The sequence below is a fragment of the Vulpes lagopus genome, chromosome 1, assembly GCF_018345385.1.
Source record: "Vulpes lagopus strain Blue_001 chromosome 1, ASM1834538v1, whole genome shotgun sequence".
Taxonomy (NCBI): domain Eukaryota; kingdom Metazoa; phylum Chordata; class Mammalia; order Carnivora; family Canidae; genus Vulpes; species Vulpes lagopus.
In genome coordinates, this window is record NC_054824.1 from 128,945,666 (window position 1) to 128,969,111 (window position 23,446).

Below are 23,446 nucleotides of genomic sequence, written 5' to 3' on the forward strand. Positions count from 1 at the left end.
CTATGCCAATTTTTTTTTGAGTGGTTTCTCTGCTGTTAGCAAAATATGTGATGCTGACTGAACACATTCTCTCCCTTGGAATCAATTGTTTGTTATACCAAGAAAACTCTTATCCAAAATGAAAAAGTGATTTTGCCAGAATGAAGGAGATTTTTATTTTTTTCCAAAGCACATCTAATAATTTTAGAATTCAGAATTGAGGCAACTCTTATTACCATTGTATCAGAACACAGCTCTGATAAGAAGTTCAAAGCATATTTTTCTTTTCTCAAAATTTTATGCCATTATTTCTTTTCTTATGAGGAATTTCATGAAATTTCATGAAAATTTCTGATGAAGAATAAGGGAAAGGCACTCTGAATTATGAGTTCCTAAAAATGCAGAGTTTTATTATATGCCAGAATGTGTGTGAACAGAGCTGCATCTGGCTGCCCAGGCTGTGCACTGCCCAACTCCAAGGGACACTATTTACACTAAGTGAGGAGCGTTGCCTGTAGCAAGACAGTGCAGGGTCCCCAGCTGCAAGAGTAAACTGACAGAGAGAATGGTTGCTACCTTGGCCAGAAAAGAAGGACAACGTGCTTGGAAAATGAAGGGGGTATGTCACAGAGATACATGGGCCAGCTGGACCCAAATGGCTAAATGTGGGGCAATGAAAACATCAAAATATATAAGGGACAGGAATATATTATGACCCACTGAATGAAATAGGAATCCATAATTCAATAACAGGTAAATAAATAAATAAATAAATAAATAAATAAATGAGAAAGAAAAGCTCTGCTTCCAGTAGAAAGACAACAAATAGAAGCAGCAATAGTGGGGTTTGGTTAGCAATGGGTCGTTCTGTCACTTTCATGGTAAAAACCCAATCAGATAGAAATCAAGAACTACACAAGGATGGAGGTGGGGAGATTTAGAGAAGGATTATTCCTACTTTGAAATGTCCTACTCTCCACAAATGGGATTTGTGCCCTTAGAAGAGAGAGAGAGACAGTGGAATTCTCACTCCACCAAGTGAGCACACAACGAGACGACCACCACCTGGAAACCTGGCAGCCATCCTCACCAGACACCGGATTGTTCCTGCCTCCAGAACTCTGAGAAATGAACTGTTTATCACCTCCCCCGTCCACGGTATTTGTTACAGCAGCGTGAAAATAAGACAGTCCTATTTCAAGGGTTTTTTTCCCCTTTACGATATTTTCTTTCCTTTCATGAAGTGGTCTAATCTAAAAGTTCATGTTTTCTTTTTAGTCTTGGGACCTCAACTTTTCATTTAAAATAAGTATCATCTTTTAAAAATTTTTTAAAATGTTAATTCCAGAGTAGTTAACATATAATGTTATATTAGTTTCAGGTGTACAATACAGTGATTCACCACTTCCATACAACACCCAGTGCTCATCATGACAAGTGCACTCCTTAATCCCCCTCATCTGCTTAACCCATCCCCTCACTCATCTCCCCTCTGGTGCCCTATTTCCCAGTTAAGTGTACCATCATCTTCCTTACAGATAAAGAGTAAGCCGTTGAACATTCCATTTCTTTCTTCCTAGTGGAAGTTGAATGGCTGTTAGTAAGAAATGTTCAAAACAATAAAATATGTACAAATACCTGGGGAAATCTTTTCTTCTTACAATGTGAATGCCCATCCCAGGAAAGTGGGTCCCACCCCTGGCTGCATAATTTAACTACATAATTTAACATCCTTATTAGCCCATCCTTAAGCCCACACTCAAGACCAATTAGAGCAGAATCTCTGGAGATGGGATCTGGGGACTAGTTATTTTTAAAGCTCTCTAGGAGATTCCAGTGTGTAGCTAAGATTGAGATTCCTAGATCAAGAATCTATGGCAATAAAGAATTATATCTTTTGTCTACAGATCTAAGGGATTCACAAGGGTTTTTTAGAATTGGTCTCACTGCCTTAACTATAGAGAACAAACAGATTTTTAACTACAGAGAACACAGATGGTTATCAGAAGGGAGGCGGGGAGGGGGGTGGGGTGAAGTAGGTGAAGGGGATTAAGAGGACACTTACCATGAGGAGCACTGAGTAATGTATGAAATTGCTGAATAACTATAGTGTACACTTGGAACTAACATAACACTGTATATTAACTATGTTGCAATTAAATTTTTTAAAAAAGTTAAAAACGAATTGGTCTCACTTGTTGAGGAATGTACAGTCCCAACTGGTGAGTGGATGTGTATATCCAGGAAAAGGTAACTGAACAAAGACTGGGGCCTGTACCAAAGGAATGTGAGACACAATAAATACGTACAGAGACCACACAGGGACAGCAGGGATGCAAGGATAGGCCCTGATAACAGCAAGGCTGAGGAAGGCCACTCTAGCTGGGGAATGGCGTAAATGGAAAAGTATCCAGTATGTCCAGCAAACAGCGAGGCGACCAATCTAGAACAGCAAGGCAACCAATCTAGCTAGATGGAAGGTTCACTCTTCAGAGTAGAAAAGGTAAGTTTGGAGAAGCAGACTAGAACTTTAAGAAACAAGCCAAGAAGTCTGGTGGCAGTGTGGAGACTCTAAGGAGATTTAAGTAAAGGACCAAATGAAACCATTCTGTTGGGAAGACTGCATTGATTAAAAAATTCAATGTGCTACAAGAATATGGCACAATAGGTAAAATTGCCTGTGTGATGAAGCACAGTTTTATACCTTTCTCATCAGTTTTCCAGAAGAAACAGGGACTGGGAGTTTGGGCCTCCTAAAAATAGCACGGACCTCACCTGTCATGGGACCCTTGGCAGGAGAGATTGGACAGGCCAGAAGGTCTCTGTCCCTTTGGCCTGACTCCCAACCTCACATTCAGCAGCTTTCATTCCTCATTTTTCCATGAAGGCTACTCCTATGGTCAGCAAATGTAATCCTAGGGGACAAAGTTTCAGGCTAGAGAAATTCTTTCTTACAATTTTTTTTAAGTAAGAATTTTTGAGAAGCTGAGTGATCTTGAGGACATACTGGCAATTGAAGGCTGTCCTACAAATCAAAAAGCAGGCTAAACTATTCATTTATTCAAAAAATATTGAACCTTACCATTTGCTGCCATTCTAGCCAGTGGGACCACAGCAAGGTCCCTTTTCCTGATAGGCAACTCTCTAGGTGTTATAAAGGTTTCACTGAGAAACATAATGGCAGTTGAGGGCTGTAAAACTTATAAGTAATTGGTTAAAGCATTCTCCTACAGAATTCGAAAAACTGACCAATTATGGAGAAAAAAAATCAAGATCCTTTACATAATGATATAAGTATAGGATAACATGGTTGCGTTTTTTTTTTTTTTTATTGCATTTATAAGACAGCACAATTGAAAATGTATTCAAACCACTAGAAGTATCCTGAACTCCCAGACAGTGCCGGCACCTAGAACATACTCAGTAAAAGTCAGTTTCACTGAATGGCATTCAAAGTTGAGGCAAAATGGCTGCTCTCACCCTGATTTAACTAAAGCAGTGAGAGCACCTCAGCTGCCTGTATTCCAAATGCATTGTGGCAAAGGGGGACACAGCCAGGAATCTGAGCTTCCAATCCAATATTTTTAAAGCCAGACCACAGCGCTCATATGTGAAATGGCACCTTGTAAAACCATTCACAAAAGCAAAATCCAAGTTATGTCCAGGATTATTTGGAGACTGTAGCTCAGATACTACAGAGACTTTCTTTGTGTTTGTTAAATATTCATTTTATGAATATCTGGTAAGAATCTACATGTAACTACATGCATTAATTAAAAATACCTATGACAAAACAAAACTTTCACTGATAAATAAAATAACTACAAAAAAGTGTTTAGTTCTTTTTCTAAGTCATCATACTCTGGTTTATAGACAAGTCCTATTTTCTCACCATGGACAAAAAGATTTGCATTTCCACTCCTCTGCCTCTCTTGCCCCTTGAGGGGAGTTTTACCTGCATAATGTACTGGAATCTCTATCTTTGGTCCAATGACATAGTGCCCCTCCTCCAGGCTGTGGGCAGTGATGGTGGTCCACTGACGGCACGAGTGAATCAGAAGGTACTCGTTTTCCCGCAGCCCTTCTATGCATTCTCCTAGAAAAGATAATTTTGCATAACTTAGAATCAGCATCTGCTTGCTCCATACTCTGCAATAAAAATTTCGTTAGTTAAAATGTCCCTAATGCAGAAACTGATAGTTCATCCCAAGAGGACACAAGCTTGCTTCTAAATTAGCACTAGAAAGGCATTCTACAAGTTGACAGTTGCACACAGGATTCCATAAAAGTGTTTCCCACTTATCCGCAAAGATATTTTCAAAACCTCTTTTAATCCAAATGAATATACTCCAGGATAACAAAACATTTATTAAGTGCCAACAGTATGTTAGGCACTAATCAGAGGCTTTGCGTCTGTTACTTCATGTGACGCAATAGTATGAGGCACGTATTGTTCCTTCTTACAGGTGGGAAAAACCAAGGTCAAGAATGTTAAGTGATATGTCTGAGCCCACAGATTTAATAAGCAGGAAAGTGAGGATTCAGGCCTAAGTCAGACAGATTCTAAGGCTTACGCTTTTAATCACTAAAATGCAACTACCAAAAATATATAATAAACCTCTCTGTTGAAACAGTACTTGAAATTAAATGCCAGTATCTCCTTTTAAATTTTGTATATTTTGCCAGTTTTTTCTGGCCCCCTATCAAGCTTCCCAATCAATTAAAAATAATGAAACTTTATAGCATGCAGAGGAAATTATTTTTTTATTTTGCTATTTTCTGAGATACATTTTTAGCATCTGAACCAATGACAAATATATTATTCAAAAGAGAAATTCATCCCCTGAAACTTATAAAAATGTATTTTTTAGATGCTGAAACGATCCATCTCATTAGTCCTGGTTTAGTCATTTTAAATGCTCAAATAATACCTGAATAGGCTAATTTCTTTATACAGAATATAATTAGCCTTTCTTATTTCTGATGTTTATTATATTGCAATAACCAAAAGAGTCAGTGTGTAACAGTGTGTTTTAAAAGGGAATTTATAGTTCACTTAAAAAAATTCAGTACTTTTGCAATACAAAAAAGCAGAGGAGGCTGTAATGATCAATTTGGTTAACACAATCATAAGCCATCAAATCTGTTTCCAATCCAGTACGCCCATAATCTTCAAAACAGTATTAATGCAAGAATATTTTATCTTTGTTGCAGACGATACAACTGGGGAGTGAAGATGAAGGTGGGATGGGAGATCTGGAAGTAGAAGTACCCTAGCAGAAATGAGAGGTCCAATTAACCAGGGGGGGCTTGCCAAACCAGACTCCCCACCCTTCACACTTTGGGAGACCAGGTTCACAAAATCCTCCCAAGGAAGCTTCTGGTACTTATGAGCGCTCCGCATCTCCCTCAAGCATGCGGGAGCAAGAAAGAAAGATCTGGAAAGGCTCCTCCAAAGGAGAAATCATATAGCCTACCCTGAGGCTCCTGACCAGGAGGCAGGAGGGTGGGAAGGGCACATAAACGGCAGGCAGGAGTCACATGCACGGCCCTTGAAGTCAACAGACCTAGTCTAGTCAAAGCTCTGCCTCCCACCACTGTATGATCTCGGGCAGAAACCCCTTCTTTTCATCTGTGAAATGGAATAACAATAGTACCTGCTCCACAGGGTAGTTGTGAAGATACATAGTGACAGTGATGAGAAATGTGTAGCACCAAATGTCATATGATGTTAAGAGGTATCAGGAAACATCAGCTATAAATTTATTTACTCTAAGTTTTTTCTCCCTAGAATTCCATCCTCATATAAACATTGTAATATAGGTCTTATTACCCTCTTAGAGATGAGGAAGTGATCTTTAGGCAGTTACAAAACTTGTCTAACGCTGCAGAGCAGAAACTGACTTTGGGGTCCCTCTACGTCTCTTCCTGTTCTTTCAATACCACACTGACTTCTGCCTTGTAAACTGCCAACAATAATCCAAGTAACAAGGAGAAAATGACCCTCAGCAATAAGTCTCACTAAAGGAAGGAGGAAACAGTATCAGCAACAAAAATGAATAAATTATGAATTCATTAGAAAATGAAAGGTGCTATGGGAAAAAGAAAAAAGTAAAGGGTTAAGAGGATCAGGAGTAGCGTACATGAGAAAGAAGAGTAGTCTGCAAGATTGTCCTTTTAAGATATTTTTCATTCATTTATCTCACAAACATTTATCTACTTATTTGTTTAGCTTTTTCTAAAAACAGCTTTATTGATGGAGAACTAGCATACAAAGAACTGCACATACTTAACATGTACATTGAGGAGTGGGCAAAAATGAAAAAAGAGCTTGGTCCCTGCATTCAAGAAGCTGGCATCCTCTTGATGAGAGATGTTCACATGTAATTTTATGTAAGGTAGGGCATGATGAGTGCTATGCAAGAGGAATAAGGAATCTGGAGTGGAGACGGGAACTTTAGCAGAGAAGATCAAGAAAACCTCAGGAGGAATATATAGCTTTTGGGCTGTTCCTAAATTCATGGATGAGCTGGGCTCAGAAAGGAGGGAGGCAATGGGGAAGGAGAAAAGGGTTTGGCAGGAGAGGATGGCCAAAGCTCTGCTTTAGGAAAATTAACCTGGCAATATTATTTATAAAAGCTCGATCAGAGAAGGGAGAAATCAGACCCATGGGGTGTATGTAGAAACCTTCTAGGGAAAACACACCACCATTCAGGGAAAAAGAAAAATGTCGTTTTCTGCAACTAAACTGCTATATCATAAACTGTTTTAATTTTATTCCGCAGTGAGCTCTACAGAGACAGCCAAGAAACAATTGCAGTCAAGTTAATCAAAATGAAAATTTAATGTTAAATCCTACTGCTAGCTGATGTAGTAAACACTCTATCAAGAGGATCCAGAATGCTTTTCGAAGCTATGAAATAGTAAGAAACCAGTGCCTGTTTTTGAGCTTATATCTTTTTTTATTTTTTTAAACAAATGAACCATGTGCCTACTTGAGGCAAAAGAAGTTTCACAAAAATTGTCTAGAAACAAAACTTAATATAATCACTTAAAATGTCCTAGGGTAGGCCACTAATAGAGACACTACATTAAATGAATTCCTGAAGTAAACATTTTTGTGATATAATTATCCCGCTGCTTAACTACTACACATATATAACTACATACATATATATAACATGCTAAAACTTATATATTTAGCTCAAAGATGTAGTAACAAGAAGCCTAAAAGAAACGTGTGTTAAATTCCAAAATATGTTAATATCATCCTGAAATTTCCCCAGATCCAGCATGCTTCTGGGATATAGTTTACTTGCCTGGTTTGACCCTGACCCCCTCAACATTAAGTCTTATACACTCGTTAAAATCATTTTTAACACTAGGAAAACTAGAGCCCATGAATTCTTCAAAGTAAGTCTGCTTAAAAAAAAATCAAATTCAAAATTTAAAATAAAAATTTATTAGGCAGACATGCACAAATTCTGCTCCTTTGGCTGCTGGGTCACTATCATCTCTTGATATACCTTTATGATCTCTCCTTGTTACCTTCATAGATTTTTCCCCCTTTTACAATTAGCTGTAACACCAGGAGTTGCTCAAGTTTCTACCTTTAACCTGTTCACCGTTTCTCCTTTATCATCTTACACACCCCTTAGGGATTCAATTAGTTATGGACAACTCGCATATCCATGCTCTCAGCTACCAACTTGTACTCTGAGCTCCTCATCCAGACTTTATCTTCTACACTTTTCTACCTGGGTGTCCCCATGCCATTCATTCAGGCATTCTACATTCATCCAACAAACACGGAGGACCAGCTATGATCTAGAACCTGGTGATATAATATTGAACCAAGTATCTGCTCTCATGGAGCTAACCTCTTGGCTGGGTTTTCAATCTCTTGTTCTTCACTCTGTCAATTTATTTAAATACTGCTGCAGATAAAACTTCCAAGAATACAGCATAGCTCATCTTATTCTTCTACTCACATCTGCTTTCAGTGGTTCTCATTCATACAGAATAAGTAAGTCTTTGGGTCAATATTCAAGGCCCTCAAGATCTATCCACAGAATATAAAACCAATACCCTCCAACCATTCACTAGAGCCCAAAAAACCTGTTTTCTGTGGCACACTCTTCTGGGCCTCTCACTTTCTTTCCTTTGCCTGAGTCTTATCTCCCAATCCATATTTATTCACTATTGACATACCCATTCTTGAACGACTAGCTCAAATGTCATCTTCATGAATGTCTTCCTGATATGAATATTTTTCATTTGAACTGTAGCTATTTTGTACTTTTGCTAATATTCCATGCTAAATTTATAAATTTCTTTAGGAGCACAGAGCAGGAGGAACCTGGACTGATATTTTAATATTTATGTATAGTTAAATGACACTAAAAATAATTTAATAATGTGGGAATTACAGGCATTTTTTTTCCTTTTGAAATTGGTCTATACATTCGTCAATTTTGAGGATCATGGTTATAAAGTTTAAGGAACAAAGATAATTCAGGACCATAAATGCTGTTAGATAAGATCCTCTCTAAACTACCTTGTCTTACTAACATCCACAGCAATGCAATGACGTAGCCCAGACTCAATGCCTCATAGTTTTGTTTTGCTTTTTTAATATCCAAATATAAAAATGTTTATATTTATTTATTTTCCCCCATTGAATCTTTTATTTTTATGCTGCCTGTAATTATTTTTAGCTTTGTTTAAATTGTAATAGAATTCATTACATTTGAATATACTGAATTAGTGCATAATTATACTGTCTATATATGGATTACTTAGGGTATGTTCAGAAACTTGTATGTCTGTCATAGTAGAATCCAAATCTCTATTAAATTTGTTTTTATTTTTAAATATGAAGTATGATGTACTTGGATGACATTTATAATGTTTTGCAATTAAACCTGTTAACTCACTGCTGATGAGTCTTCTATTAAGGTTGGGCTGAATCCAGAGAATACAGACACACACCCACGTTGGTTTGTTTTCCTGCTACCTTCATGTAACAAAGAACAAATATATGATTTCACAAAATTCCCTAAGTTGTGCTATGATTTTGGCAATTAATAAATTACAATAAATTTTTGATTTTCCACTTCTGTGTCTCTTTGTTCTTACCTGTTGGCATTTCACACCAGAGTAACAGACTTGGTCAACAATTTGGGTTCTATCTCTACAGAACGTGTGCAATTTTAATCCTTTCAAATTCCAGAATACCTGATTTTCCAATTTGCATAGCAAATATACAAACTCATATTGCTGATTATCTTTCTTTTTAAAGTATGCCTTTATCCCCATTTAGCTTGGTCTCTTCTCAGCATGTCAGGAGAACCGTGTCCGTGGTGGATATTCATGTATTTGCTGACTGATTAATGAGGCCTCATTGAAATAATCTGATTTGTTAATACATGTGTAACGAGAATCAGATTTACTAAACCTGGCATTGTTTTTATCTGTTACGGATATAAACTGCTTTTTATGTTGAAGCTAAATCTATCAATGAGTAAATTAATAGGTTTTATGGTATCTGTTACTACTTGCTACAAATCTAATTTAACAATTGTGTGTTGTTTTATCTTACTAATGTTAAAAGGAAAGCCAGTCAAGTGGACAACGCTGTGTTTTACCTCCTCATTGTTAATAGAGTTGTTTCATTTTAATTACGTGTTGACTTGATCTTACAACCCTTTTCATGTAGATTGAAACCCTATTGAGTCAGTTGCATAACTCAAACCAGTTCATTTCTCTTACAACTTAAACTTTTTTTCAGAAAACTATTTTCAGAAAAATAATCGACATAAATCACTGTATGATGGTCTGACATACACACATAGTGAAATGACTATACACTAAGTTTTAGTTAATATCCATCATCTCATGTAGAAACAATAAAAAGAAAAAACATTTCTTCTTGTGATGAGAACCCTCAGGAAAAAAAAATCTTTTTTTTTAAGATTTGATTTATTTATTCATGAGAGAGAGAGAGAAAGAGAGAGAGAGAGTTAGAGAGAGAGAGAGAGAGAGAGAGAGAGGCAGAGACATAGGCAGAGGGAGAAGCAGGCTCCATGCAGGGAGCCCGATGTGGGACTCGATCCTGGGACCCTGGGATCACACCCCTAGCCGAAGGCGGATGCCTAACCGCTGAGCCACCCAAGTGTCCCAGGATCTACTGTCTTAACAACTTCCCTGTCTATCACACAAGTTTTAACTGTAGTCCTCATGTTGTACACTACATCCCTAGTACTTATTTATCCTATAATTGGAAGTTTGTGTACCTTTTGATCACCTTTTTGCAATTCCCTCTCCCCTCTCCATTTAAAAAAAAAAAATACCTTAAGTGACAGGGGCTGATTACCAGACACGTTCCTCTTCTTTTGACTCCCCTTGCAGTTAAGTGGTGCCATGTCACTGAGTTTTAGACAGTGGGGTAAGAGCAGAAACACCTCCTACTTCCTGTCCTTATCCATAAAAGATGCCCACAACCCATCCTCTCCACTCTTTTCTTGGGCAAAGGCTGAATATGGATTCCCAGGAAGACCTTGGAACAACCTGAAGATAGCATGGCTGCCAACAGTCTGAGTTCCTTAATCAATACACAGTGGCACAAACCGCCTGCCTGCACCCTCACTACAGACGGAGCTGGGATATGAGAAATACACTTCTAGGTGATACTATGCCAGTGATGTTATAGTTTTCCTTTTTTTTTTTTTTTGTTTCAGTATTAGACTCTGTTACCTAAAACATCAATATGCATGATCTGCAATGCCAGCAAAGCCTTCTGATTATAGTGATCACAAAGGTTCTGTTACAGAGGCTTTTCCTTCTAAGTATTCTTCATAAATGCAAGCTTGAATTTGCCAGGGTAGCTTAGACTAAAAATTCCTTTCCTCATTCTTTTAGTTACATTTTATCCCATAAGCTGAGGGGTATAATTAAATGCTACTTAGTGAGCATCTTCAAACATTATCAGTGTGTAAGGTTCTAGTTACTCTATTGTCTTCCAAATAAACAATATTTACTGTGACAAGAGAACATGGCACTGCCATACTGTCCCAAAGAACTACAATCCAAATGACATGGCAAATAAAGAAAGGCTATGGGCAGTAGGGAGGTAAAGGAGAGCAAGAAATGATGTCATAGTAAATTGCTCTAAGACAGTTAAAAAGCAATCATGAAACCATGAAATTACAATGTTGTCTGCAATGAAAAAGCACTAAGGTATTCTAAAAAGGAAGTAATAGAAGAGGAGGAAAATCCTAAAAGAATTAACTAATTAGCAACTAATTAAGATAGAGAAATTATAAAGTAATCAGGGAGGATGTGGTTATGGGAAACCACTAGAGTACAGGTAGTAATTTTGAAATCAATGGAAACTGAAAAAAAAAACAAAATTTTGCCAGTGGAAAAGAAAACTCTAGGAAGAAGCGAAGAAACTGCTTTTAGCCTAATGGTTGAAGTATTAGAAGAAAATGAAGGACCGGAGAGGAAGGACTGGACATAGGTATCAATCAAATAAAGGCATCTAAAACCACCTGATAAGAGAGCTTCTCAAAAAGTGTAGTAAGGAGTAAAGAAGATAAAGCTTCTGGCACAGACATCATGAAAGCAAAAGGAAAATCAATGTCCTAGTTCTGGGCAGACACAATGAATACCTGTTAGCAACCTAAGAGTCACCCCAATAGCATCCCCCCTACTCCAAATATTGAACACTAGCATGATCCTCCAATGATATGCATGCACCTGCATCTCAACATTCATCCGCTTTAACAGGACAGTCCATTTCTAAGCAACAACATTTTGTGACGCTAAGGTGTATCTTGTGGAACAGAGAAAAGCCTCGGCGGGTGGATGAGGGTAGGAACAGTAGACAACGCCACTACCTGAGCTTAGCTGCCATCTAGCTCTAACCCCTTCTAAAATGAGACCATATCTGCTGTCTCGGGTCCTGCTCTATTTTTAGGGGCTGATCATCTCTCGTGTGTAAGGAGAGGAACCTGCAGCCCCAAGGAAAACAGTGGTTCCAACTCTGAGCTGAACAGTCACTGTAATCCTCTAGGGACTTGTAAAAACAACTCCAATGGCAGGGAGGGTGAGAGCACACACCAGATTGCTGAAATTCGAATCTCTGAGACTGGGGTCCAGAAACCTTCAGTGTCCTGAAATCTCGGGCATCCTATTGGGCAGCCTGGGTTCAGAGCACAACTGAGGCAGGCAGTTTAGTGCACAAGCCCTGGAGAGACATCACCTACCGGGTGACTCTGGTCTTTCGCTTATTGTGAGAAGGGAGCAAGATAAGACTTATCAGGTGCTTACAAAGTGTCAGCCACCTAGTAAGCTCTCCAAAAGTATCATTACTCTTACATTACTCTTATTGTCCTCAGATACCTCGGTTTACAGGGTTTTCTCAGATTATCAAACTTGCATAGCTTTTATTATCTGATTTTTTGCATTTTGTAGGAAATATAAATTATCCTGTGTCATTTAATACTTTAGGCATATACATTATTTTTCTTCAATTAGACTGTGGCATTCTTGGGTGCCAGGGACTTTTCTTGTCTTGTTACCAGACCAGGGTCATAGACCCAGCTGGTATCAATAAAGCATCACTCATGATTATTTGACAGTCATTTTTCACTATTGAGTCCCTACAAATTGACACACTGAGCTATCAGATCAAATGAAAAGGTTTTTTTCTTCTTCTTTTTTTATCTTCTATTTTACAACAAAAAATAAGGGCAATTCTATTTTCTCAACCCTCTCTTACTATCTAAACCTTTTTTAAAAACCAGATTATTGGGACGCCTGGGTGGCTCAGTGGTTGAGCGTATGCCTTCGGCTCAGGGCATGATCCTGGGGTCTCAGGATCGAGTCCCACATCAGGCTTCCTGCGTGGAGCCTGCTTCTCCCTCTGCCTGTGTCTCTGCCTCTCTCTGTGTGTCTTTCATGAATAAATAAATAAAATCTTTACAAAAAATTATCATTTCAGGTTAATAGGAAGCTCTTCATCAAGAACGACTATCGGCTTAATGACAACAACTTGTAGCAGTTTTTGTTATGATTCACCTTTAACAAGAAGGTGGCAGAAATTACTAGATGTCTACCAATATCTCACTCATAGTCCCCTTCTGTCAGCTGGGCACATGGCTGCCCAGAATACAGAGCACTGTTTCCACCTTCAATATCCCTACTCCCATATAGGTACAATAGTGTAACCAAGTTTTGGCCAACAGAAAATTGTGGAAACAGTATGTGCCACTTCTAATATTTACTTTTAAAAAATATCTTTCCTATACCAGAAAATTCACTGATCAAAATTTATAATTCAATGTTAGTATATTCAGAGAGTTGTGCAAACACTACAACCTAATTATAGAACATTTCTATCATCCCAAAAGAAATCTCATAACCATTAATAGTCCTCACCCTACTTCTCACCCCAGCCTGAGGCAACCACTAATTTATTCTCTGTGTCTATACATTTGCCCATTCTGGACATTTTATATAAATGGAATTATAAAGTATGTGACCTATTGAGTCCAGCTTCTTAGCATAATGTTTTCAAGGTTCATCTATCTTGTAGCATGAATCAGCACTTCATTCCTTTTTGGCCAAATGATATTTGAGTATATGGATATACCATGTTATATTCATCCATTCATCAGATGATGGACATTTGGACTATTTACAGTTTTGGTATTATAGCCTGCTGCTGATATGGACATGTGTGAACAAGTTTTTTTGTGTGTGTGTGTACATACGTTGTGGACATACTTCTCTTGGAAATATACCTAGGGGTGAAACTGCTAAGTCACATGGTAATTTTTCCACATTCCTCTCCAACACTTGTCATTATCCCTGTTTTTAATTATAGTCATCTTGGTGGGGGTGAAGTATGCCTCACTGTGGTTTTGATTTGTATTTACTGAATGATGAGTGATGTTGAGCCTCTTTTCATGTGCTTACTGGCTATTCCTATATCTTTTTGGAGAAATGTTTATTCAAATCCTTTGCCCAATTTTAAATTTGGTTATTTGTCTTTATTGTTAAGTTATAAGAGTTGTCTGTATATTCTGGATACAAGCTCCCTATCAGACAGATGATTTGCAAACACTTTTTGTCATTACAGAGACTGTCCTTTCACTTTCTTGATAGTGTCCTTTAAACCACAAAATATCTAAATTTTGAAGTCAAATTTATTTTTTCTTTTGTCATTTGTTTTTGGTGTCATATGTGAAAAATTGTTGCTTAACCTAGCATCATGAAGATTTAGGTCTATATTTTATAGTTTTTAGTTCCGACATTTAGGTTTGTGACCCATTTTGAGTTATTCTTTGTGCATGCTGTGAGTAGGGTCCAGCCCTTTGAATGTGGATCTCCAGTTGTCAGAGCACCAGTTGAATGGTCTTGCCTCCTTGTTGAAAATTAACTGACAGAAAGTATAAGGGTTTATTTCAAATGTGTTTATTTCATCTTAAATGTATGGAGATTTCTACCCTTATGCCAGTACACAATGTCTTAAATTACTGTAGCTTTGTAATAAGTTTTAAAATTGGGAATGTGAGTCTTCCAACTTTGTTCTTCAAGATTGTTGTGGTTTTTCTGGGCCCCCTGCATTTCCATATGAGCTCTATAGATTAGCTTGTTTATTTCTGCCCCCTAAAAAGCAAGCTAGGATATTTCGATAGTGACTATGTCCAATCTATGTATCATTTTGGGAACTGTCATCTTAATAATCTTAACTCTTCTGATCCATGGAATATCTTTGCATTTATTTAGATCTTTATTTCAATGAAGTTTTATAGTTTTCAGTGTGCAAGGCTTGCACTTCTTTCATTAAATTTATTCCTAAGCATTTTATTCCTTTTGATGGTATTACAAATAGAACTGTTTTTAAATTTCATTTTTGGAGTGTTCATTGCTAGTGTAGAGAAGCACAAATGATTTCTATATATTGATCTTTCATAACCTGAAATGTTACTGAACTTGTTCATTAATTTAATAGTTTTGGTTTGTTTATTGCAGATTCCTTAGGGTTTTCTATAAAAGTTAATATCATCTGCAAATAGAAATAGTTTTATTTCTCCCTCTCCAGTCTAGATGCTATATTTTTTTGTTTGTTTATTTTTCTGTCCTTAATTCCCCTGGCTAGTCTCCAGCACACTGCTGAACATAAGTGGTAAACAAGATGCATGTTTAGAGAGGATTCTTTTCCATCTTTTTTCTTCCTGATAGTTGGAATGTCAATGTGATTATTGGAACAGGAATGGTAGTGATCATTTTGGACTCTGATGGGTACTTACTCCCAGAACTGAGTCCATTACATAGCAACAACTGAAGAGAAACCTGGTTTCCTTGGGCAACATGCCAATCTGTAGTTTTTGTCTTTGGGTCTCTGTGACTTCAAGCCAACTTAAGGCTAAAGTGATACAGGAATATTAAAATAATGTAAGAATTATGGTACCTTCATTATACAACCAAAATATATGAACTAGATTCAAAAAGGAAAAGAATCTTTTATTAAAAATAATAGTATTAAAGGTGCCTATGTAAGGAAGTACTGCCTAAGCCTAGTTCCTGGTTGTAAAATCTGAGCAATGTCTGGCATCTTTTTTTTTTTTTAAACTTCAGAACAATGCCACAGAGTTCAGAGGAATAGAATTCCTCAATATTATGCTTCTGATCATTTCTTTCAAACTTCCCAACTAGTCTGTGATTGTAGAGGCTATATTACCAATTCAGGTTTACTTCATAAAGACAAGACTATTATTCAAAAATCACTAAAGACATTATCATGCATTTAATAGAACTTTTTATTTTTATCTAATTACAGATAGGAGTTATATGTTAGCTCACATTTGAATGGTTAAATTAACATATATGATGAGCTTTGGCTCTCAATTATTTATGAAACCATATTAGGGGCATGGCTCTAGATGGGGTGGTATCAAGTAAATGCAGAGAGAAACATAATGTTTTTAGATTAATGACAAAAAACATTACGAAGAATACAGATGAAACAACTTTCCTAAAATTTACCATCAATAGGAGAATTAACATCAGCATCAAGTACCTCAGTGATAGCACAAGGAAGGTACCACAGAAAGGAAGTTACTCCACATCCCGCCAGGTATGCATCCATTTGACCATGACGGAGAATAAAGATCTAGAACTCTCAACTCTTCCCCTTGCATCTCACTCTGGCTATGAGCCTGTAGTACAGAAACTCTAGCATCCATGCTAGTAGCTGCCTGTATTCTGAAAATGTGTAAGAATGTAAAAGAAAGCAACTTAATTCTTTAAAGCAGAATCTGTAATATGCCAACTCCATCAGGGAGGTTTTCTTTCCTTGAAAGCCTCCAGGATATTTTTATTTTTGGAAAATATTATGATTAAGTTAAAACAAATATGTGCTGTCATAGCATATTGACTAATTGAAAAGTGGTGTCCAGTTCCTTTACTGTCTAAAAGTATCAAAAGTTTAGAAAGATAAAGCAAATGCTAAGGGAGGACTTAAATCTCCATAGCAGCTCTTTTCTCTCCTGCTCCCAGCCATCTTGGAGGCTGCTCTCAGTTGGCACCTTCCTGAACCTAAGACAGGAAGACGGTGGCCACAAAGAAGATTAAAAGGTCGCTGGCGTCGATCAACCCAGGCTCTGACATGTTACGAAAAGTGGAAAGAACAGGCTGGGATACAAGCAGACTCTGAAAATGATCGGACACAGCAAAGCAAAACTGGTCATCCTTGTCAACAACTGTGCAGCCTTTAGGAAATCTGAAAAAGAATACTACACCATGTTAACCAAAACTGATGACCATCACTACAGTGGCAATAATATTGAATTGGGTACAGCATGTGGGAAATACTACAGTGTATGCATACCAGCTATCGCTAATCCAGGTGATTCTGCTGCCATTAGAAGCATGCCAGAACAGACTGGTGGAAAATAAACCATAGAAAATTTTTCTTGAATAAAACTGGCCAGAGCTTTTTTTTTTTTTTTTTTAATAAATAAATCCCCATAGCACCTATCTTCACCTGAGTGCTATATACTGAATGACTAGGAACCTTCTTATCTCCTCAACTAGATCATATTTGCATTCCAGAAGACTTCTGGGCATAGACCAGGTGTATAATAAATGCTTTATGAATGAACAATCTTGGGTAGAAATTGGTGAGTATTCACATCAAATACCTCTAAGTATAAATCAAGCACTTACATCTTAGTTAACATTTAAACACTTCGATGAAAGAGCATTTAGAAAAGGTTATTTTTTCGGTATCTCCTATTGATCACTTCCTACCCTAAACAAACATCCAGAAACCTACATTGCCTAAAATCCCTTCTTTAGATGAATACTCTATTCAAAGGCCCAAAGACTGTAGTCTTGGCTTCTAAGCAAGTGAAAGAATTGTTGTTTTTCTCATTTTATGGTTTAGTGTGAAATCCCAACAAGAAGAAAAGGAACTAGAGATTAATTTAGACAAAGTACTAAGTGGTAATGATGTCAAAGAACTTCACAGTGAAATCTAAGCAAAAAGAAATGTGTGAAACAAAAGAGAAAGATGTTTAAAATGAGAGAGAGATTAGGGATATATCATTACCTCTTTTCAAATGAACCCTTGGACAAAAGACTCCTTTTCAACAGATTGACCAGGAATAATAGATACCTGCTGTATGAAACAGAAGTATGCCTACTTAAGTCAAATCTGAAATGTTATGCTCTGAAATAGTGAACTGAACTTAATATTTAAAAGATAAGAATTCTATGCCAAGTGATTTTTGGAAAAACAGGTGAGCAATTGTAGTATCGGTATTTCTACAAACATTTAAAATATATGAAATCTAGCACAGTGCTTGGCAAATACCATGGAATCACATTTCTAGCAGGTGAGCTAGGAGACTCAGATTTATATCAGAGAGCTGACACAGGCAAATGATTCTTTGGCAATCCATAAAGGACAGTATTGGACATTCTTCTCTCAATAAGTCTGACATACCAGTGTGTCCTCCAGTGCTGGGAAGTGAATATAAGATGATGAATTTGGTTGGTGTGAGGTAGGTACTTATCACACTGTGTGAGATGTTCACACCAAAAAAAAAAAAAAAAAAATCACTCAGAGATCAGGAACAACTGAGAGAACCAGAGAAGCAAGCAGGCCTTGTTTCAGGATCTTCCCAGACATCAAGCTACCTGAGAGAGGACAAAAGCCAAATCACCAGACACATTTCCAGGCTCTTGCCACTCCTGCCCCCATATTCTTTGTTTCCACTTATTTAAAAGCATATATGATGACTCCATAAGTTACATGGGAGACTGTGAACTCTCAGAAATAGCCTACGGTTTGAAGCCAGATTTAGGTAAATGCAGTTCTAGTACTTATTAACTATATGACCGTGAGCAAATTAATTTCTTTGAACCAGGGTGTTCTCACATTTACAATGAGAGTAATAAAACTGTAAGTAAGTTGAAATAACTAAATGAGAATAAATAAAAGAACTCAGGATAGTAACCTGTAGATAAAAAGCTCATGAAACATAGGACTTTAGTTTTATTTTCTTCTTCAGTAAGTTTCCTCTCCCTTATCAGCCTGATTCAGGTACATAATGCAGTTTTTTTGTTCAATGAGAAAATATAATGTGCAATGCTTTGCACATTATACTTCACTTCTACTCCGATAAAACGGAGGGGTGATATTTACCAGGTGTAAATGTTATGTTAAAGCCAACAATTTATTTCAAGAGGATAAACTGAGCCACAGGTCACCTTGTGGGATTTTCATTGTCATTTTTGGTTTCAAATTTGATCTAGATCCCCTTGAACTTTATTACATGACAGATAAAGCAAACATAAAATACTAAAGAATCAAATTTAATAATGATTCACTGCCATTAAAGTTATGCCAGGAGATATATTCTTAAGAAAAATATCTGAATTACATATTTGACAATTTTTAGAATTTTCTCATATTAAGCAGATTTCTAAAAATATTGCATATAGTCTTAAAAAAGCAAAACCAAACAAGATTTTGAAAAAAAGAAAGATTTAAACATATGCCACTGCTGAAAATCTCATGATCTAGTACCAATGCACAAAAACAGTGAATTCAAATATTCTCTGTACACATAAAAGTAGGTTAATAAGAAAAATGCAAACACCAAAATTAAGACTTGGGTTTTTAATTTTTCCAGGTACATTGCCCTGAAGGCAAAAGGTAGACAACACTTTGCCTCTATAACTTCAAAATACATAAAATAAAAACACTTTAATATGAAAGATCATGTGATAAAATACTAGACACAAAGACTTAAGAAAAATAAGATCATCAAATTTTATTGACCAGATTATACAGATATATAGTAGCCCTAAAAGAAATGCAAAGCATGTGTTATAAGGTGCAACTTCTCAAAACAGAACTGGAAAACAAAATAAAAAACCATCTGTTCTTTTCAAAAATCTAAAAAAAAAACCCAAAACCCAAAATACCAGTAGTTTAGAGACTAGAGACTGACTGGAAAATATCAGGAATGAAATTGGTATTGTGGTTACTTACATCCCCTAATCAACTATGTTCCTTACATATAAATTATTAATACAATTTTCCAAGGCAAATATAATAAAGAAAACCACCTTGACACGGAGTCCTTTGTACACAGGACCATCTCCTAAATGCATAATCTGAGACATGGATTTATTAACTAGCTTAAGAAGAGGCAAGATACAGTTGCAAGGGTTCTCAAGTGTATTATGTGTACATATACTTTTTAAAATAAAAAAATCTGTTTTAGTGGATCAAAATTACTTTGACAATTATAGATAAAAGGTCTATATTTGCAAATTTAAAATAGGTTAAATTTTGTAACATTTTGGAAGTCTTCACAATGTTAACAAATAAGGGTTAGCACAGCTCAACTTAATAAATGTGGGGAGTTCCCCGACCAAGGTCTAATAGTGAATCACTTTGTGAATGTAACCAAATGACTCAAAGTATTCTAAAGCTTGCCCAGATAGACTGATAAGTAGAATCTAATGTAAGCATATATAAGTATACTAGATTTTTCTCAAAGGCAAACCCAGTTAAAGAAGTTTACCTGAATAATGTGGATACATTAAAAATGAATATAAAAAGCTAGCTATGCCATCCCCTTCTGCCTTCCAGATCTAAGAAATAGTTTTACAGATTATTCAGTGGACCATCCAGTGTCCAGGATGTTATTTCACTACTTAATAAAAAGAATATTTCCTTCCATTTCAGTGTTTTTTTCTATATCCAAAGAAAATACTAGGTAGAGGGTCCAAATAAAACCAAGGAGACCAAAATAGAACAATCACACATATAATGTGTTCTTTTCCCCTGAAGTGAGACAGTCACACGGAGATACTTTCTTCACTAGTGGGACTTCAATGTTCATGTCACTCAACTGTTCCTTGTTGCTGGGTACTATAAACACCCACCAGCACATCCCACACATCTCCTTCTGTTCTAGGTCCCCATCCCACCTCTGCTATGGGATAGTCACATATTGCTCTTTTGCTTGTTTTTCTACATATGAAATGGGAGCAGCAGACTCCATTCAATGAATAACGTGAGAAACATCTACAGTATGATGTAACATCACCAAGAATTAAACCACGAAGTGAAAAGGAACAGAAGCTTCAAGCATGTCACTTCAACAATATAAATATGGAAAGATTAAGGCCTTCCCTACCTTCCCCCACAGGATGAAACCTATACCGAGAATCATAAGATAGAACCAAAAATTGGGCTCTAGGTTTCATTTTCATCTTTTAAGATTTATTTATTTTTATTTTAAATTTTTTAAAAGATTTTATTTATTCATGAGAGACACACAGAGAAAGAGAGAGAGGCAGAGACACAGGCAGAGGGAGAAGCAGGCTCCATGCACGGAGTCCGACGTGGGACTCGATCCTGGGCCTCTAGGATCAGGCCCTGGGTTGAACTGCTGTTCAGCTGTGGTGAACTGCTGAGCCACCCAGGGACCCCCCAAGATTTATTTATTTATTTGAGAGAGACAGCACTGAGTGCATGCACATAACTGAGGGGAGGGGCAAAGAGGGAGGGAGAGAAGCAGACTCCCTGTTTAGCATGGAGCCTGATGCAGGGCTCTATCCCACAACCCGGAGATGAAACTATGGCTCTATCCCATAACTATGGCTCTATCCCATAACCCTGAGATGAAACCTGAGCTGAAACTAAGAGTCTGATGCTTAACCAACTGCGCCACACAGGTGCCCGCAGGCTCGGGGTTTTAAAAGACAAGAGTTTGAGAAAAGAAATTGGAGTCTACTTAATTCAATGCATAGTGACCATTAAGGCAACAAATGGAAAACATCACTGCCAGCTTGAGAGATGCTAACACTGCAACTCTGAAGACCAATGATCAGCATTATTAGAGAGAAACGGAGTAAGGGACGGTATATTAGTTTTCTATGGCTACGTGACAAATTACCACAAATTTAGCAGCTTAAAAATAGCACGGAAATCTGGCACGCATGGCTGGGTTCTCTGTGGAGGTTGAAATCCAGCCATTGGCTGTCCAGGTTCTCCTCTGGAGCTCAGGGTCCTCTAAGCTCACTCATGTTGTTGGTAGAATTCAACTGCAGTTGTATAACTCAAGTCATTCTCTTGCTGGTTATTGACTGGAGATTGACTTCAATTCCTAAAGGGTGCTCGCAGGTCCTTGCTGCATAGCCCTCTCCTTTTCTGAGCAATGCAGAACTTGTCTCATGTTGAATCTCTTTCCTGCTTTGGATTATCTCTGACTTTGCTTCTTAACTTGCCAGAGAAAACTGTTTTGAAGGGCTTGTCTGATTAGGTTGGGTTCACCAAGGATAATCTCTCTATCTTAAAGTTAACTGATTGGGGACCTTAATTACATCTGCAAAATGCGCTTTGCCGCAGAACATGACATAATCTGATAGAACACCAGGGATGGAGATCAAGGGGCCATTTTAGAATTCTGTCTACCACAGAAGATAATACAGAAAAGAAGCCAGTTATTCCAGTAGAGGGCAGATACAGAATTTAAGTCAAGAGTTTCATGAATAGACTTTGTATTTAAACAGTAACTTCCAAAAGATTTTATGGCCAAAAACAATCAAAATCAACTTATACTTTGAGATATTAGAATATGAAAACAGTTGTTACCCTGACCAAGGTGAGTGGAAGGGCCAAATGAGGGTGTGATTCTGCTTTACTTTTAATATCTCAAGGAGGCCAAAAGAAAAGAATATAGTTAACTTAGACTCGAGATAAGTAGAATCTTATAATCAGATAAATTTCATTGAAAAATGAATGTAGCAAAAACTTATTTGTCTAGACTTAAGAATTTAAGTAATTTCCAACAATTTCACTAGGCTTTTTAAAGTTAACTGAATATAATTGTCAGAGCTTTAAATCCTTTCAAAATTATTACTCTATATACTATGCTTAGGTTTCAATATTTCTTTGCTACATTCCTTTGATTGTATTTTTTAAACCCTAGATTAGAGAGGGAAAGGAGAGGGAGTTCTTTTTTCTGAAAAGAAATGCTTGCCACTGACATGAGAGGAAATGTGTACTTCCATTTAAACTTGTGAGTACCTCTACCTCCTGGGATGATGCATCCTACTACCAGTGGGCACTTGCCCCCCCCCCCCCCCCCCCCCGATCCCTCTGCTCTTTGGATTCCATGTTCCTGATCCTATCACCCTGGCTGGGATCAAACCCACCATTTTGCTAATGCATTCAAAGGACCACCAACAAACCACATACTCTTGGAAAAGGTCTGTAAAAACATTTCTATTTTAATTGTAAAGATGGAATCCAAAACTGGATGCAAGAGAGCTGCTAGTTTTTCATCACCCTGGTTTCATACACATGAATGTTAGAAAAAGTGGAGCTGTCTTCATTACAGAAAGCCGGGTAGCCCTTGAGTTCCTTAGACTATCCCACTCAAATGACCCGAGAGTTTCCTCCCTGGCATTTGCGCTGCATGTACCTATGCAGAGATACAGCAAGGGCAGAAAGTTCCATCCAGTCCTTCAGATAGCGGGTGATTATGATTAGCTTGTCCTGATATCAGCTGTTCTACATCACTGTCAAGCACAGAACCATCCTGAGCTCCAGGTCTGTATGTTGACCATTGAACAACATGGGTTTGAACTGTGCAGGTCCACACATAGAGAGACATTTTTACCATACTATAAATGTATTTTCCTTAGGATTTTCTTAATAATGTTTGCTTTTCTTTAGGTTACTTTATTATTAAAAACACAGTAAGTAATGCACATGACATATAAAACATGTGTTAGTCAACTCTTTAGGTCATTGGTAAGGTTTCCAGTCAATAGTGGGTTTTTAGTAGTTAAGTTTTTGAGGAGTCAGATGCTATAGGAGGTGTTCTGACTGCACCAGGGATTGGTACCCTTGGTTCAAGGGTCAGTG

General features: G+C 37.3%; 1 protein-coding gene and 1 pseudogene across 2 annotated transcripts in view; one reads left to right on the plus strand and one right to left on the minus strand.

Moving 5' to 3' along the window:
* The window catches only part of GAREM1 (GRB2 associated regulator of MAPK1 subtype 1), a 208,741-nt gene that overhangs the window by 131,142 nt on the left and 54,153 nt on the right, over nt 1-23,446 (minus strand). For both annotated transcript variants that reach the window (XM_041744753.1, XM_041744745.1), the window contains exon 2: nt 3,935-4,075. In XM_041744753.1, the coding sequence (XP_041600687.1) occupies nt 3,935-4,075 (141 nt within the window). The remainder of the gene's footprint in view (nt 1-3,934; nt 4,076-23,446) is intronic.
* Nucleotides 15,923-16,947, plus strand: LOC121472625 (annotated as a pseudogene).